General features: G+C 45.9%; 1 protein-coding gene across 6 annotated transcripts in view; it reads right to left on the reverse strand.

The window, feature by feature from the left end:
- RIMBP2 (RIMS binding protein 2) overlaps positions 1-14,790 on the reverse strand; it is a 283,562-nt gene that overhangs the window by 61,117 nt on the left and 207,655 nt on the right. For 4 of the 6 annotated variants that reach the window (XM_035097547.2, XM_035097540.2, XM_060269719.1 and 1 more), the window contains 2 exons: positions 11,829-11,849; positions 7,011-7,215 (listed from right to left, as the gene is read on the reverse strand). In XM_035097547.2, the coding sequence (XP_034953438.2) occupies positions 7,011-7,215; positions 11,829-11,849 (226 nt within the window). The remainder of the gene's footprint in view (positions 1-7,010; positions 7,216-11,828; positions 11,850-14,790) is intronic. The other 2 variants (XM_035097548.2, XM_060269720.1) reach the window with 1 other exon arrangement.

Raw genomic sequence — 14,790 nt, forward strand, 5'->3', positions numbered from 1 at the left:
TAATAATAATTACTTGTGTACCACTGATTCAATTTCTGCAAGGGAATCTGCAAGAAATCTGCTAGTCAGCCCAAGTTTCCCAGATTCTGTTCTGAACCCCAGAAAGCGTCTTGAAGCACATAAACAGCTGGCTTTCAAAGGCTGAGGCCATGACTCATCCGCTGCAATTGGCTTTAATTATTCTGAAGTACTCTAAACTGTGAGCACAATCCCTTCCCAAATGAAATCATCCCAGTTGCCTGAGCATATTCATCTAGACCAGGGCTGAAGAGCCTTTATGACCCCCGGGGAACACATCATTCCCTTGTGGGCAATCTTCAGAGGCCCATATGCTACTGGTGATGGGCAGAGTAAGGTTACCAGATTTTTTTCCAATGAATCCGGGGACACTTTTCAACTTCAATGGATTTTGTATGGGGACTGGTTTGTAAATCCGGGGACTGTCCCCAGGAAACGGGGACGTCTGGTCACCTTAGGGCAGAGCCCAAAGCAAAAGTGAGTGGAGCAAAGAGATTGGTACACCAACCCTTTTCTTTTTTTACACTCACATGTCTCTCCATCCAGGCGAGCAAGAGGCATTGTCAGAATTCAAAAGCACATTCCAGTGAGGTAAAAACAAGTGAAGGGAGAGGTTTGCCAATTGTGTTATTGAGCTAAATCTGATCCTATAGTTTGCATTACCTGCATTGTATAATTCTGATTGTATGGCTTACCCCCCCCCCATATCCCTGGGATGTCTTGCTTAAAATGCTTTCCTCTTTGCCTCTATGCCCTTGTCTGGATCACAGAGAAAGGCTTATCAGTGGACACACATCCAGCCTGACGCTGGAAGCTGCTAGCTTGATGCATAGTCGTACTGAAGGCTTTTTTGAGTCAGCATGTGTTTATGCACAGGACCGGACACGGATCTTCTTCCTTATATGTACTTGTGACCCCCTTTGTGTAACCTGGATTTTTAACCTGTGACCCCCTTGCGTGCGCACATTTACAGAGGAGGGGGAAAGGAGCCCAAGAAGTGTATAAGAATGTTTGCAAATTTGTGTTTCTTCACTCTTGTCGTGAAGCTTGACCACCAAGAGTCTCTTAATTAATTAAGAATTAAACTTTTTCTCTGGATTCAACCCCCGGTGTCATTATTGGCTATCTCTGTCCCTGCCTGGGCGCAACTTAAAGGACCCTTAGTAGCTGATAAGGCTACACAAGGAGGGTATGAAGTTTGGGGGTGGGGTGTGTTGGTTGGGGAGAGGAGGTGCTCAATGGCAAATTCAGCACTGCAATGTGTGGAACAGTCCTAAGAAGAACACAAGGCTCTCCTGGGCTAGAAAGACCCATCTAGTGCCGCCCCTTGCTCTTATGTTGAGCATCGCAATGCTTCTGGTAAACTTGGAAGCAGGACTTGAGTGCAACAGTGCCCTCCTCAGTTGTAGTTCCCAGAAACTGGTATTCAGCCACCTCCTAAATAAGGCCCAGGCAAGAGCCCCACAGAAAGCAAAAGAAAACATTGCAGTGTGGCAGGCTCCTCAATTTAAAGATCTCAGGGCACAAATTAGCCAGCAGCACTTAAAGAACATTTGCACAAAGTAATTCATACTGTTATTGATTGATCAATTATGGACTATTCTGAACGCCCAGGAGAGCGCATTAAACTGTCCTTGATATCTGATGAACAGAATATCTTACTGATTGGCTGTGCCAAGGAGATTGCTATCTTTTTACCCAGAGCGGATTTCCAATTGGTTGCAGCTGGAAGACTTGTGTGACTTTTTCAAAGTGGATTTGGCTTGTACAATTTAATGCAACCTGACAAAGCTTTTTGTTTTTACATTTCCCACGTCATAGCTCTGAACCCAAAGTGTATGCACATCGCGACATTCCGTAATTCACCCTTTCAGGTTCTGGAAGTTTGAAAAGATTGCTCCAACACCCAGGAATGTCGGAGAATTCTGGCGAAAATGCAGAGAGAAGCAGTAATTGCTGGTGTTCGCTCATTTGTCCCATGTCCACAATAGAAATCAGCCCAGCAAATGGATGTGTGCTTTAATCTCTTTTTGACTTATTGCTGATTTTTTTTTAAATGGTTCCCCCCCCCCCCGATCATTTTATTCTATATGCTAACTGCATTGACCTTTTTTTTTTTTTACAGTCAAGCGGTGTATAAACTTTCTGAAATAAAATAAATAAATACAAAATGGCACTTGCTGTTTTAATTTTCAGTCTACAAATGATACGCAATCATAATGCTTAATTTCCCACTTAAACTGTGCATATTTTGCATTGAAATGAACAGCCTTTGCATTAAAATAAATAGCGTGGAAATAATTATGTCAATAATTATATTAAGTTCGTTAGCTGCAGAAATAATTAGGTAGATTGATTCCATTAAACAGCAGACAGTGACTAACATAGTATTTGGCTGAAACCAAACTGCCATGAAGCAGAAACACTGCTGACTCTGGATAAGACACATTGGAAGGAAAATCACTGCCTTCTTACATCCTTGCAAGCACCAGCACCCCACCACATCCACCATCTGAGCATAGCTGCCAAGTACCCCGTTTTCCCCGGGAAACCCCCGTTTTTACTTACCTTTTCCCGGTGGTCCCCTGTATCACTTCATCTCCCGTTTTTCTCCATTATTTTCTCCTGCTGGCGGCCATTCCCCCCCCCCCTTTCTGATTTGCCCTTCTATGGGCACAAAAATGGCCACCGCCGGCTTCAAAAGTCGCATCTACGCATGACCGGAAGTGCGTAGGCGTGACTTCCAGTGTCAGCGGCGGCCATCTTTGGTGCCCATAGATGGGCGGGGCGAAACCGGAAGTTGCGTCGATGCACTTCCGGTCATGCGTAGACGCTACTTTTGAAGCTGGTGGCGGCCATTTTTGGTGCCCATAGAAGGGCAAAGTGACACCGGAAGTTACGTCGACGCAACTTCCGGTGTCACATGGCTGCCAGTCCCGGATTCTGCAGTCCGGGACTTGGAAGGTAAGCATCTGAGGCAGTTGCTTCACTCTGTTTAATGTCAGAGCCGGTCCAGGTGATGGATGAGAGAAGAATGCTATGGAAGTTGGGCCCTTAGTTGCAAGGGTCCAACCTTTGCTCTATGCAGGAATCCTGCAACTACAGCATCCCTGACAGAGTGTCTTCCAACCTCCACTTAAATACCTCCAGCAAGGCATTGTGTTTGGTCACCCTGTTAAATTCTATTTGAAGAGCAAGGTAAAAATCTATTAAATCCGAAATGATGGTTGCTCAGATGTCTGCATATGATCAGGAATATCTGCTGGGCGTTGGGTATAGCCCAGTAAGGTTTCCTTGTATACGCAGAAGCAGGAATGTGGGTTGAACTAGGTTGAGTTTAACAAAGTGCACCAAACCCGCTCAAAGATATCTGAAAGCAGTTCCCATAATTGCCAGGTGACCTAAACATGAATTAAGTTTCTTCAGTAGCACCTTAAAGACCAACTAAGTTTTTATTTTGGTATGAAGTGCATGCACACTTCTTCAGATACACTGAAACAGAATCCACCAGACCCTTATGTATATCCAGAGGGTGGGGGGTGGTGGTGATGGGAATGGGTGATGGGCTGATAGGAGTGGTAAACCATGCACACGAAAGCTCATACCAAAATAAAAACTTAGTTGGTCTTTAAGGTGTTACTGAAGGAATTTTCTTATTTTGTTTCGACTCAGACCAACACGGCTACCTACCTGTAACATGAATTAAGTTTGTTTCAGGGTAGAACTCTGAATGAGCTCATTCTCACGTGTGTGTGTGTGTGTGTGTGTGTGTGTGTGTGTTTAACTGTTTATAGACTCTTTGGGCCTTTAAAATTCACAATCATTGGTGGGAAATAAATCAAACTATTCACATTGCATTGTGTGAGTGTTGTGATGCTTTCCACTGCGGCAGTTTGCAATGTTCCGAATGCTTAATCCCACCCCTGCCTCAACCCACAGAGGATGAACTTGAATTGAAACATGCACAGAACAAATTCATTTTGCAAAAGGATGAGTGTTAGCTGGAATTAGTTACTTTTCAGACAAACTAGTTCCTTTTTAAAACGAGCCTTTCCAGGCTCTGCCCATGACTTCATATAAGGGTCAAGCCAGATACACACACAGCTATTTAAACTCACCCAGATATCCAATATTGGATGTCTGCTAACTCACAACACACAGCTTTGTAGTTGAAATGGCAAGTGTTTGTTCAATAATAAGCACACGCACATGTGACATCTGAATTGGCCAAACCTGCCAGTGCCAAGCCTAATCAGGGCCTGTGGGAGACAGAACTACGTGTGCAAATTGGCACATTGGAATGGTTCCAAGTGTCCTCGGGTGACCCTCCAGCCAGCGATGCAGCTGTGACCTTTGGAAATTATTGATGCACTTAAAAGCAAGCTAAGGAGACAAGGCTCTGCTAGTTAGCAGTAGCTACTATTGGCGAGACAGAAAAACCTCCGCCAAAGCCCCACCACCACACCAGACGAACCAAACAAAAGCTTTTAGGCAGTGGCAGAGGAAGGGGGTGCAGAGGGTGCAGGCTGCCCCGGGTGGAATCACTGAGGGGGGGGGGTGACAAAATGACAAAAATATGAGGTTGCTTTTATTTAAAAAATGGGCTCACGAAACTATTTAATTTAGTCAACAAACGTAACGAAACACGGCTGGCCCTGGGCGCCACACTGCGGGGGCCAGCACTTACCACGGAGCCTGCAGTGTGCCCAAGCCAAGCCAGTTGTCTCTCCTGGGAGTGAAGTGGGGGCTTGGGCTCCTGTGGGCTCCGAGCTGCTTGAAATGGCAGCGTGGGACTTGTATCTGCCCTCTGCCTCTCCCTTCGCCACCCTACAGCTGAGGGGGTGGCGGAGAGGCTCCTTGCAGCACCCCTGCCCCCATGGGTGGCTTGCCCTGCCCCCAGCTGCAGGACACACACACGTAAGAGGCTAGCTACGCCGCTGCTTTTAGGTGATGGTTTAGGAAATGTACAACTTACGTAACTCTACAATAAGCAAGGCAAGAGATATTAGAAGTGGGAACAGAGGGAATGGTGACCCTGCAATGTTCCTCTAGATTATAATACTTCCTCTGGTTCCTTAAAATGCAAAGGGAATAGACAACTGCAAATTTTACACTGGCCTGGGGGGCCTTTTCCAGCTCAAGGGCCACACACACCCCACTGGGAAACATGGCCAGGGCCATGTCCTCCATCCAGTCAAGCAAGGCATGATCAGAGCTCAAGGGCACAGCCCAGCCTCTTACCATTCACATAAACAACTGTTTCCCTTGATGTCTGAAGCAGTACATTTCAAAGAACACATGACTATTCTGAAGAAGAAGAAGAAGAAGAAGAAGAAGAAGAAGAAGAAGAAGAAGAAGAAGAAGAAGAAGAAGAAGAAGAGTAGTTTGGACTTGATATCCTGCCTTTCACTCCCCTTAAGGAAGAAGAGGAGGAAGAGGAGGGGGCATAGCTGCCAAGTTATCCCTTTTTTACAGGGATTTTCCCTTATGCTGAATAGGCTTCCTCGCGAGAAAAGCGAAAACTTGGCAGCTATGGGAGGGGGGAGTAGTAGTAGTAGTAGTAGTAGTTTTGATTTGATATCCCACTTCATCACTAGCCTAAGGAGTCTCAAAGCGGCTAACAATCTCCTTTCCCTTCCTCCCCCACAACAAACACTCTGTGAGATGAGTGTGGCTGAGAGACTTCAAAGACGTGCGACTAGCCCAAGGTCACCCAGCAGCTGCCATGTGGAAGAGCAGAGAAGCGAACCCAGTTCTCCAAATTACGAGTTCACTGCTCTTAACCACTACACCACGCTGGCTCCCAATCAAGAAAAATTGATTCACTCAACTTCATTGAGTGTCTCTTGGCTGCTACAGATGCAATGACATGATTTGGTGTTACGTGAATGGACAGTAGGGTTCTGGGTTTGACTTTACATTTCTCTGTCGGAAGGGCGATCAGAGAATAGTTCTCCATCAGAAGGAACCCTCTATTGGAAGGACTGGCTTAAAGAGAAAGAGCCTTAAGAAGGGAGAGGAGCAGGAGAATTGAGGTTGCCCATCAACTATAAGCACCCATACAGCAGAATGAGCAGACAGAGATCACCTGGTCACAGTCTTCCCTCTCTATGGCATGATATTTAAATTACAACAATTATTTGCATAACTTGCAAATTTATAATTTGCATTAAAAAAATCAGATGCACACATTTTATGCAAGCCTGCTTCCTCTTTTGTGGGGGATGCATTTACATTTGGGGGGTGATGCTTCTATGTGGTCACCCTAACGAAAAACAAGGCACCCTGGGCTCATCCTGTCCCCACTCCCTGACCCTCTTCCCCTTGCACACAGCAATCATTCACCACCCGTCACTTGCCATTTTGTCTGGAACAGAAGGATATTATTGGTGCTTGCCTTGAAAAGCAGGATTGCAGAATGGGGTCTGATTCTAGTTTCCAGTTCTGGTCCACTTAACGGGGGGTTGAGAGAGGGAGAGGGAGATCTAAAAGCTGAATTCAATCAACTTCATCATGCTGCCTGGTGTGAGGGAAGGAGGGAGTGAGTGGCTCCGGTCTGTTTGTTCATGATGTACAGCAGGCATCCCCAAACTTCGGCCCTCCAGATGTTTTGGACTACAATTCCCATCTTCCCCGACCACTGGTCCTGTTAGCTAGGGATCATGGGAGTTGTAGGCCAAAACATCTGGAGGGCTGAAGTTTGGGGGTGCCTGATGTACAGCCTTCCTCAGTCTGATGTCCTTTGGATGCTGTTGGTCTACAGCTCCCATTGTCACTGGCCATTCACCCGGCTGCTAGTGCTGATGGGAGTCGAAGGACTCCAGGCTGGGGGAGGCTGATGAAATGCCAAGCTATGGTTTGGCATTATATCTGAACCACTCGTCGATATTCCGAAACACATGATGGCATTAATTTGCTCTAGCTTCCGTAACTTTTCCAGAAATGGAGGGATCTTTCTAGACATTCTACGGACCGAAGCACTCGGCTCTTACCTTTGCCTAAGGATGTGGCAATTCCGTTCATGAACTGGGACAGGGATTTGCTAGGTGAGCCAAGGATATCCGTGGATGCCAACGAGTTACTCGTCAGGAGATCAATCTTCCCAGCTTGCTGCCGAAACCTTTCCAGTTCCTTGGAGAGGAGGTTAAATTGCTCGCCTTGCGTCCGACATTTCTCCTCTAGCTCACGGACCTTAGCCTGGGCAAAGGGAGAATACCAAAACTGAGATCAAGGGACGTGGGGGTCACATTTGGAGATAACATGTTGTGGCTTTTCCCTTGGGGTGGGCAGGGTGCTGGCATATTCACAAGGGCATTGGGAATCAAGGAGCTGGTGTGAACCCCATTTAACCCCCCCCATTCCTATGGCCATTAGATGAGCCATCACAGGGTACATAATTGTACCCTTAGTGGATAAAAGAATGAATTCTGATGGGCTGTGGAATCTGGATCTACACACTGGTGCAGAGTTTTTGGGTGTTTTGTTTTGGCACATGCAGCCCTGGTTCTAAGGAACTGCCTTCAGAAGAAAGGAGGGAAAGGGCCCATTTGGCCACGCACGCTCTTCCCTCAAGAGACCAGGGTATCCCAACCCTGTGAACTTAGGCCAGGCATAGGCAAACTCAGCCCTCCAGGTGTTTTGAGACTAGAATTCCCATCATCCCTGACCACTGGTCCTGTTAGCTAGGGATGATGGGAGTTGTAGTCCCAAAACATCTGGAGGATCAAGTTTGCCTGTGCCTGATTTAGGCCCTTAAGTTCCAGGAAGCGAATTGGGGCTCCATAAAAGTAAAAGGATATGCTAAGCTGTTGTTAAGCTACAGCCCTGCCAACAAAGCTGCTTGCTGGATGCCAGATCCACCACAAAGAGGCAATCTGATCACACCATTAAGCACCGACATTGCTACTCAACATGCCACTGTGCACAGAAAGAGAAGGGCAAACTTATAAACTTGTTTGGGCATGTGGTGAAGCAACCAGGTGACGGCTTCACTGTGAAATCAATGCTTCATGGAATTTATTCTCACAACGTCATGCAGATTAGTTCTCTGTGTTTGCTAGCCATGGTTGCAAAGGCTGCAATCCTAACTCCACTTACCTGGGAGTAAGCCCCATTGAATTCAACTGGATTTACTTCTGAGTAGACTTTGTCAGGCTTGAGCTGCAAGCATGGTCCATTTATTAGATTACTGGTTTGCAGGGGGTTGTATTAAATGACCCTCGGGGTTCATTCCATCTCTACAATTCTATGATTCTATGCTCAGGAAGAGGACATCCGGGGTTGAGGTCAGATAAGCAGAGGATTACGGTATATCCCCATTATGTCTCACTTTCAAGGGTGTCGGGCTGTTGGGGTGCTTGATTAAGATGGGTCTTTTGGTGTGATACTATGAGGCATTTATTACAGTCACTACTTGCCAGTCACCTGTCACACCATGTCCCAAAACAACGCCATGAATTGGCCCTAACTGAACATATTCAAGAGTCCACACTCCAGAAAATGCTCAATAGCCCCTTTTTTAAACAAACAAAAACATGAGTAACTTCCAGATGTTGCTGAATTGCTTTGTTCAATAATTCCAGCTGGAACAGGTAGCAGCATGAACTTCAAGCAGAAAAGCTTTGGTGGTGCCATTTTTCTTTACCAAACCCACAAAAGCTAAAGCTTTGGAATGGATCTCTTAGCCGAACCCAGAACACCAGGGTTTGAACCCAGCTCCCTTGTGTGGGATCTCAGCTGTTCCTCCTCCTCCTCTCCCTCCTCTTCTGGGTCACTGTAGTCTGTTTTACTTGCCCCTGAGTCCAATCTATGCAGCCACCCAGAGAGGGAATGGCAAGTGAAGGAGGTTGCTTCCCTGTCATCACTCTATGAATGGTCAGAGAGGGCAGATGAACAAGCAACAACAGCAAAGAGGAAAAGGAGCACCAGAAACAGGGGATCCAGGGTTCGACAGCAGCCCCCTGCAGGAGTGTAGGGACCTCAGCAGACACTGCCTTCCCAGGTTGATGGACCCCATCTGCCCCTCACTTTCCTTACAGCACGCGCAGAAGCCACCTGCTTCACCATTGGACCCACTCTTGGTCTTGACCGCACCATCTGCCAGAGCCTGTCTTCATGTGCAGAGGAAGTCCCTAACTCATTGAGGGTTTGACACCCATTGGCTACCCTCACCTGGTTTAGCCACCCAGTCAAAGCTGTGGCTGGTGTTGCATGCCAACAGCTTCTAGGAGCCACAAGTGAGGGTTCAGTGCAGGGTGGGGACCAAAGGTGGCAAACTACCCCAGAAGGAGCATGACCTGTCCCCCACCAGAGGTGCTATCACTTCCCTAACAGCCCCCACACCCCCATCACATGGTGCACACCCCCAAAAACTGATCTTTCCACAAGATCAGCCTTTCTTTCCACTTTGAGTCACTTTGCCTAAGGTGTGTTGAGGCAGGGCAAGCGTTGAATGAGGGAGAGAGTTTCCCATGGATGGGCTTCCCCTTCAGAAATCTAGGGCAGACATTAAAACCTGGAACAAAGTGTCTACTTTAGGATAGTTACAGGTAGGTAGTCGTGTTGGTCTGAGTCGAAGCAAAATAAAAAAATTCCTTCAGTAGCACCTTAAAGACCAACTAAGTTTATATTTTGGTATGAGCTTTCGTGTGCATGCACACGAAAATACATGTATCTGAAGAAGTGTGCATGCACACGAAAGCTCATACCAAAATATAAACTTAGTTGGTCTTTAAGGTGCTACTGAAGGAATTTTTTTATTTTACTTTAGGATAGTCACTGTTGATGCAGAAGCAGAAGCAGGCAAAACAGCTGCAAGAGGAGCAACTTCCTGGGTGGGATTTCTGAATTGAGACTCACTCCAAGATTGGATTCAATGGACTGCGAAGGCTGTTGCACCAAAATTTATTCCCTCTCCCTGACAAAGTAGCTCAGCACTGTCTCCTTTGAGGGTTGGTGGTCCTCCAGGGTGTCTGAAAAGGCGTCTTTCCCATCTCACCAGCTACATGAGATCCTTTTTTAATTAGAGATGCCAGGGATTGAACCTGGAATGGTTTTTCCTACAAAGCATGGGCTCTGCCACTGAGTTGTGGCCCTGCTCCTAAGTCTGGTGGGGGGGGGGAACCTATGGCCTTTCAGATGTTAATGAACTTCCACCATCCCCTGACCGTTGGAGGGCCACAGGTCCCCCATCTCTGCTCTATGGGAAGCCAAAGCTCTTTCCCTAGATCTGGAATGGAGAACCTGAGGCCTCCAAGTTACAGTTCGACATCGTCAGCCTCAGCTGGCATGGCCAAATATCAGGGAAGGTGGAAGGTGGAGCCCAGCAGCATCTACATGATCTCAGGTTCCACATCCCTAACTTCATCCTTCGGAGTATGCAAAGATCTTTGCATGTATTATCTTGTAAGGTAAATCATTAATATTAATTCCATGTTTTCTTCTGGATATAATTTTTTTCTCACTGCAGGTGACCTCCCTCCCTATCTAAGAGAATGGGCTGAAGACCAAGTCAGACTCTTCGTTCATAGTATTGTCTGCTGTGACTGACAGCAGTGCTCCAGCGACTCAGGTAACGAGGGAGGCAATGTGCCCTACTTTACAGGGAATGTTTCTCCATCTGAGAGGCAGCCAGAGAATGGTCCTCTGGGTTGAAGGTGCCATCTTTCTGAAGGGCTGTCCTGCCCAAGTCCAGTTTAAAGAGAAAGAATGCAGAACAGCAGGGCCTTGGAGTTGCCCAACAGTAGTGAGTACCTGGATGGCAGACTAAAGGTGCATGCATGCCACACATTTAAGGCACATTATTTGCCTCAAAGAATTCTGGGTATTGTAGTTTGTTGAGGGTTTCTGGGAACTGTAACTGTGATCTAAAGGTAGTGTGTGTGCAGCCTAAGCAGGCACATAGGGCACCAGATCACAGCCCGCTCCAAGTTAAAATGTACTGTATCATTTTAAAATTTGCATCTGTGTGTGTGTGTGTGTGTGTGTGTGTGTGTGTGTGTGTGTGTACACACACACACACACACACACACACACACACACACACTGGTATATTACCATATGCACATTTTATGCAAACCTGCATCCTCTTCTGTAATGATAGCAGAGTTTGACTCACTATCAGGCACAAGTTAAAACCACACCATTCTTGCCATTAACAATTGAAACAATGAGATAACCATGTCTTCTTATTTAGGGCTTGTCCAGACTTCTGCTTGTCCCAGGCCTTGAAAGTGGTTGTTCTGGGGTTTTGCCTTTGTCCCTCCATTTCTCCCTGGAAAATTTCTCCCTGGAAAATCTGCTCTCTAGCGATAAATCAGAACAAACAGCAATCCGCTGAAAACCCAATTGCTGTTTGTTCTGATTCAGTGCTAAAGATCGGGTTTCCCTGGGGGGAAGCAATGGGGCAAACAGAGGGGCGGATAAACCCTTTGTCAACCAGCCAGCTGGCCACATAATCTGAATTCAGACAAATCCATACGCAACACCTGGAAGTTACTACTTTGCACGAAGCTTTTGAATCATTCTTACTGGGCATGCTCATAAATCCTAGCACTCAACATCAAAATGCAGACTTGAGAGTATGATAGTAACAAAGCATTCTCTGTGCCAATTCACCAGGTAATACCACTGGCTTTGATTCACCTGGCTCTCCCCCCCCTCCGTAACTAAACATGCTTTTGGAACAAGGGCTCTATTGCGTGGGGATTTCATGCAAAGGGCGGGCGGGCAGTGTGCACTCATTTGGCTTTGGTGTGGAGTTGAGGTGGAGGGGGGGGGAAAGAAGAGGTTTTATTTTCTGACCAAAATACCTGCATGCTGTCCAAGGTGGTCTGGATGAAGAGCAAAGCAATATACACAGAAACAAAAACAAAAAGACACAGGGAAGGGGAGGGGAAAGATGCAGAATAAAAGAAAGATCTTTAAAGCAAAAAACCAAAAAAGCTGAACAACAACAGATTAGAACACACTTCTCTTTTCACACATTTCAAACCAACATATATATTGTGCGTATCTACGCCACATGTTCAGACCCATTTCAAATATATCCTGGGAGCCGTAGTTTGGGTAAGAGTGCTTGGTGACCCTTTTTCAAAGTTCGCAGACCCTCCACGGAAGGTTTTTCCCAATGCTTCAAGGGGCACACAGATGCAACAATTCACTGTGAGGCAAGTTCACCATGTTTCCCCAGAATGCCTCGGTTGGAAGACTGCCATATCATCATATTTCCACCCCCTGTCAACACTACATTCAGAACAACACTGGGCTCACCCACACTTTTGATCGCTATTGTGTATACTGTATACCAATTAATTCCACCAGGCCTGAGAGCTTCTCCCATTGCTCTGCAGCTGTGCCTTGCGGAAATCCGACCTTGCTCCCAATTCAAATCTTAGCAGATGCGTGGAAAATACAAAGAGTTTTGCTTAACTGAGCTTCAACTCCAAAGTGTGGATGAGCCCACTGCGTCCAGCGGTGGAGCAAGCTGATCGGTCTGCCTGCCTCCTCCCACTCAGCCGCCCTACAGCTGAGGGGGAGGCGGCGGGCAGACCGTTTGGGGTAGCGCGGATCCTGCGGGCGCCCAAGCCACTGCGTCACTCCCAGGAGAGAAGTGTGACTCAGGTGCACTGCAGGCCCCACGGTAAGTGCCGCCCGGCATTTTGTCACCCCCTTCAGTGGGGACACCCAGGGTGGCCCACGCCCACCGTCCCCCTTCCTCCACCCCTGACTGCATCATGATGTCGCTTCCCCCCCCCCCCACTGATTAAGGCATTTTGGTGGGAACAGGGCACTGTCCCAACTGCAGGCTGGGTTCAGCAGCTTCACGCCGCTTGAAGTGGTGGGAAAAGCAAGAAGCAGGCAAGGGGTCAGCTGGCGGGTAATGGTGGCCGGTAGGGTGGAAGGCAGAGAGGCCAGCAGTAGGTGGAACCAGAGCCAAGGACAGGCAAAGTCATTCCCATCCTCCTCCTTGCTGAGTTTCACAAAGGGCAAGATAGAGATTGAGGAGGAAGAATCCAGCAAGCAGGGCCACTTCTTCAACTGGATACAAGTAAGGAGACAGTTGGGTGGGCTGGGAGCGAAATCAGGCTGGCAGGGCAGTGACCCTTTTGCTTTAAGGGACCTGCCTTCACTTGATGAGGAAGATGCTGCCTCCATTGTTTTCACCACTAAGCCTTTTGGCCTTGAGAATATTGCAACTCTCTATACAAGGATACCGGACTGGATATGGTATGGGATGCAAGTAAAGCAGTGATGAGAGGCTTTCTAATACAGCAAAACAGTTTTCTGAAACGAAAGAAAGAAAGGAAGAAAGAAGAAATTTTGAAATGTCTCATGGAAAATGAGAAGAACCTGATTGATAAACCCGAGAATCAGCAAATAAAGAATAATATAAAGATGTTACAGACACAATTCTCCATGTTGATCAATCAGGAGATTGAGTGGAAAATAAAACAAATGAGACAAAGAAATTTCGAATCGGCGAATAAAACAGGAAAACTGTTGGCTTGGCAGTTAAGGAAACGTCAAAATCAGAACATAATAACTAAGATTAAAACAGAGGGAGGAATGACGGAAGATTCAAAGGAGATTAAGAAAACCTTTCAAAAATTCTATAAGGATTTGTATTGCAAAAAGAAAGAAGATGAGAAGAAGATCAGTGAGTATCTAGGAAAATATGGATTGAAACCAATTCCAGAAGAAGAGAGGAAAAAGCTAAATAACAGGATAACGACACAAGAATTACAACAAGCAATAGGGAGAATGAAACAAGGTAAAGCCCCAGGACCAGATGGTTTAACGGCGAAATATTATAAAGTACTGAATGAACTGTTGGTTCCAGTTTTAGAGGAAATGATGAATGATATTCTGTTGGGGGGAAAGATCCCAAATACATGGAAAGAGGCATACATAACATTGATCCCAAAGCCGGATACGGATGGCTTAGAAGTCAAAAATTATAGACCAATCTCATTATTGAATAATGATTACAAACTCTTTGCAGATATAATGTCCAAGAGATTGAAAGAAGTTTTAAATCAAATAATACATAAGGATCAGGCTGGTTTTCTTCCTGGTAGACAGCTAAAGGATAATGTAAGACACATAATAGATGTAATAGAATATCTGGAGACCAAGATAGATAAACCAGCTGTCTTGATGTTTGTAGATGCTGAGAAAGCTTTTGACAATATATCTTGGCAATTCATGAAGAGGAATTTGGAATCAATGGTTGGGAAGAATACATTCGTGAATGGGATCGAGGCGATCTATTCAGAGCAAAAGGCAAGATTGATAATTAATAACACCCTAACAGAATATTTTGAAATCACAAAAGGAACTAGACAGGGTTGCCCTTTATCACCGTTATTGTTCATCATGGTCCTGGAAATATTATTGATCAGATTAAGAGACCTATCTACAATTAGAGGTATTAAGGTAGGTGCAAAGCAATTTAAAGTGAAAGCCTTCGCAGATGATTTGGTTTTAACATTGGAAAATCCAAAGGAAAGTGTTGCAGAAGCTATAGAAGTAATGGAGAAATTTGGTCAATTGGCAGGATTCAAATTAAATAGACAAAAAACCAAGGTTATGGCAATGAATATGACGAAAGAAGAAAAACAGGAATTACAGTTAAAACATGGACTCGACGTGGCTAAAAAGGTAAAATATTTGGGAATATGGATGACAGCAAAGAATATTAATCTTTACAGTGATAATTACGAACAAGTATGGAAGGAAATAAAGAAAGACCTGGAAAGATGGACTAATATG

This window comes from Zootoca vivipara, chromosome 17, assembly GCF_963506605.1.
Source record: "Zootoca vivipara chromosome 17, rZooViv1.1, whole genome shotgun sequence".
NCBI classification, from domain to species: domain Eukaryota; kingdom Metazoa; phylum Chordata; class Lepidosauria; order Squamata; family Lacertidae; genus Zootoca; species Zootoca vivipara.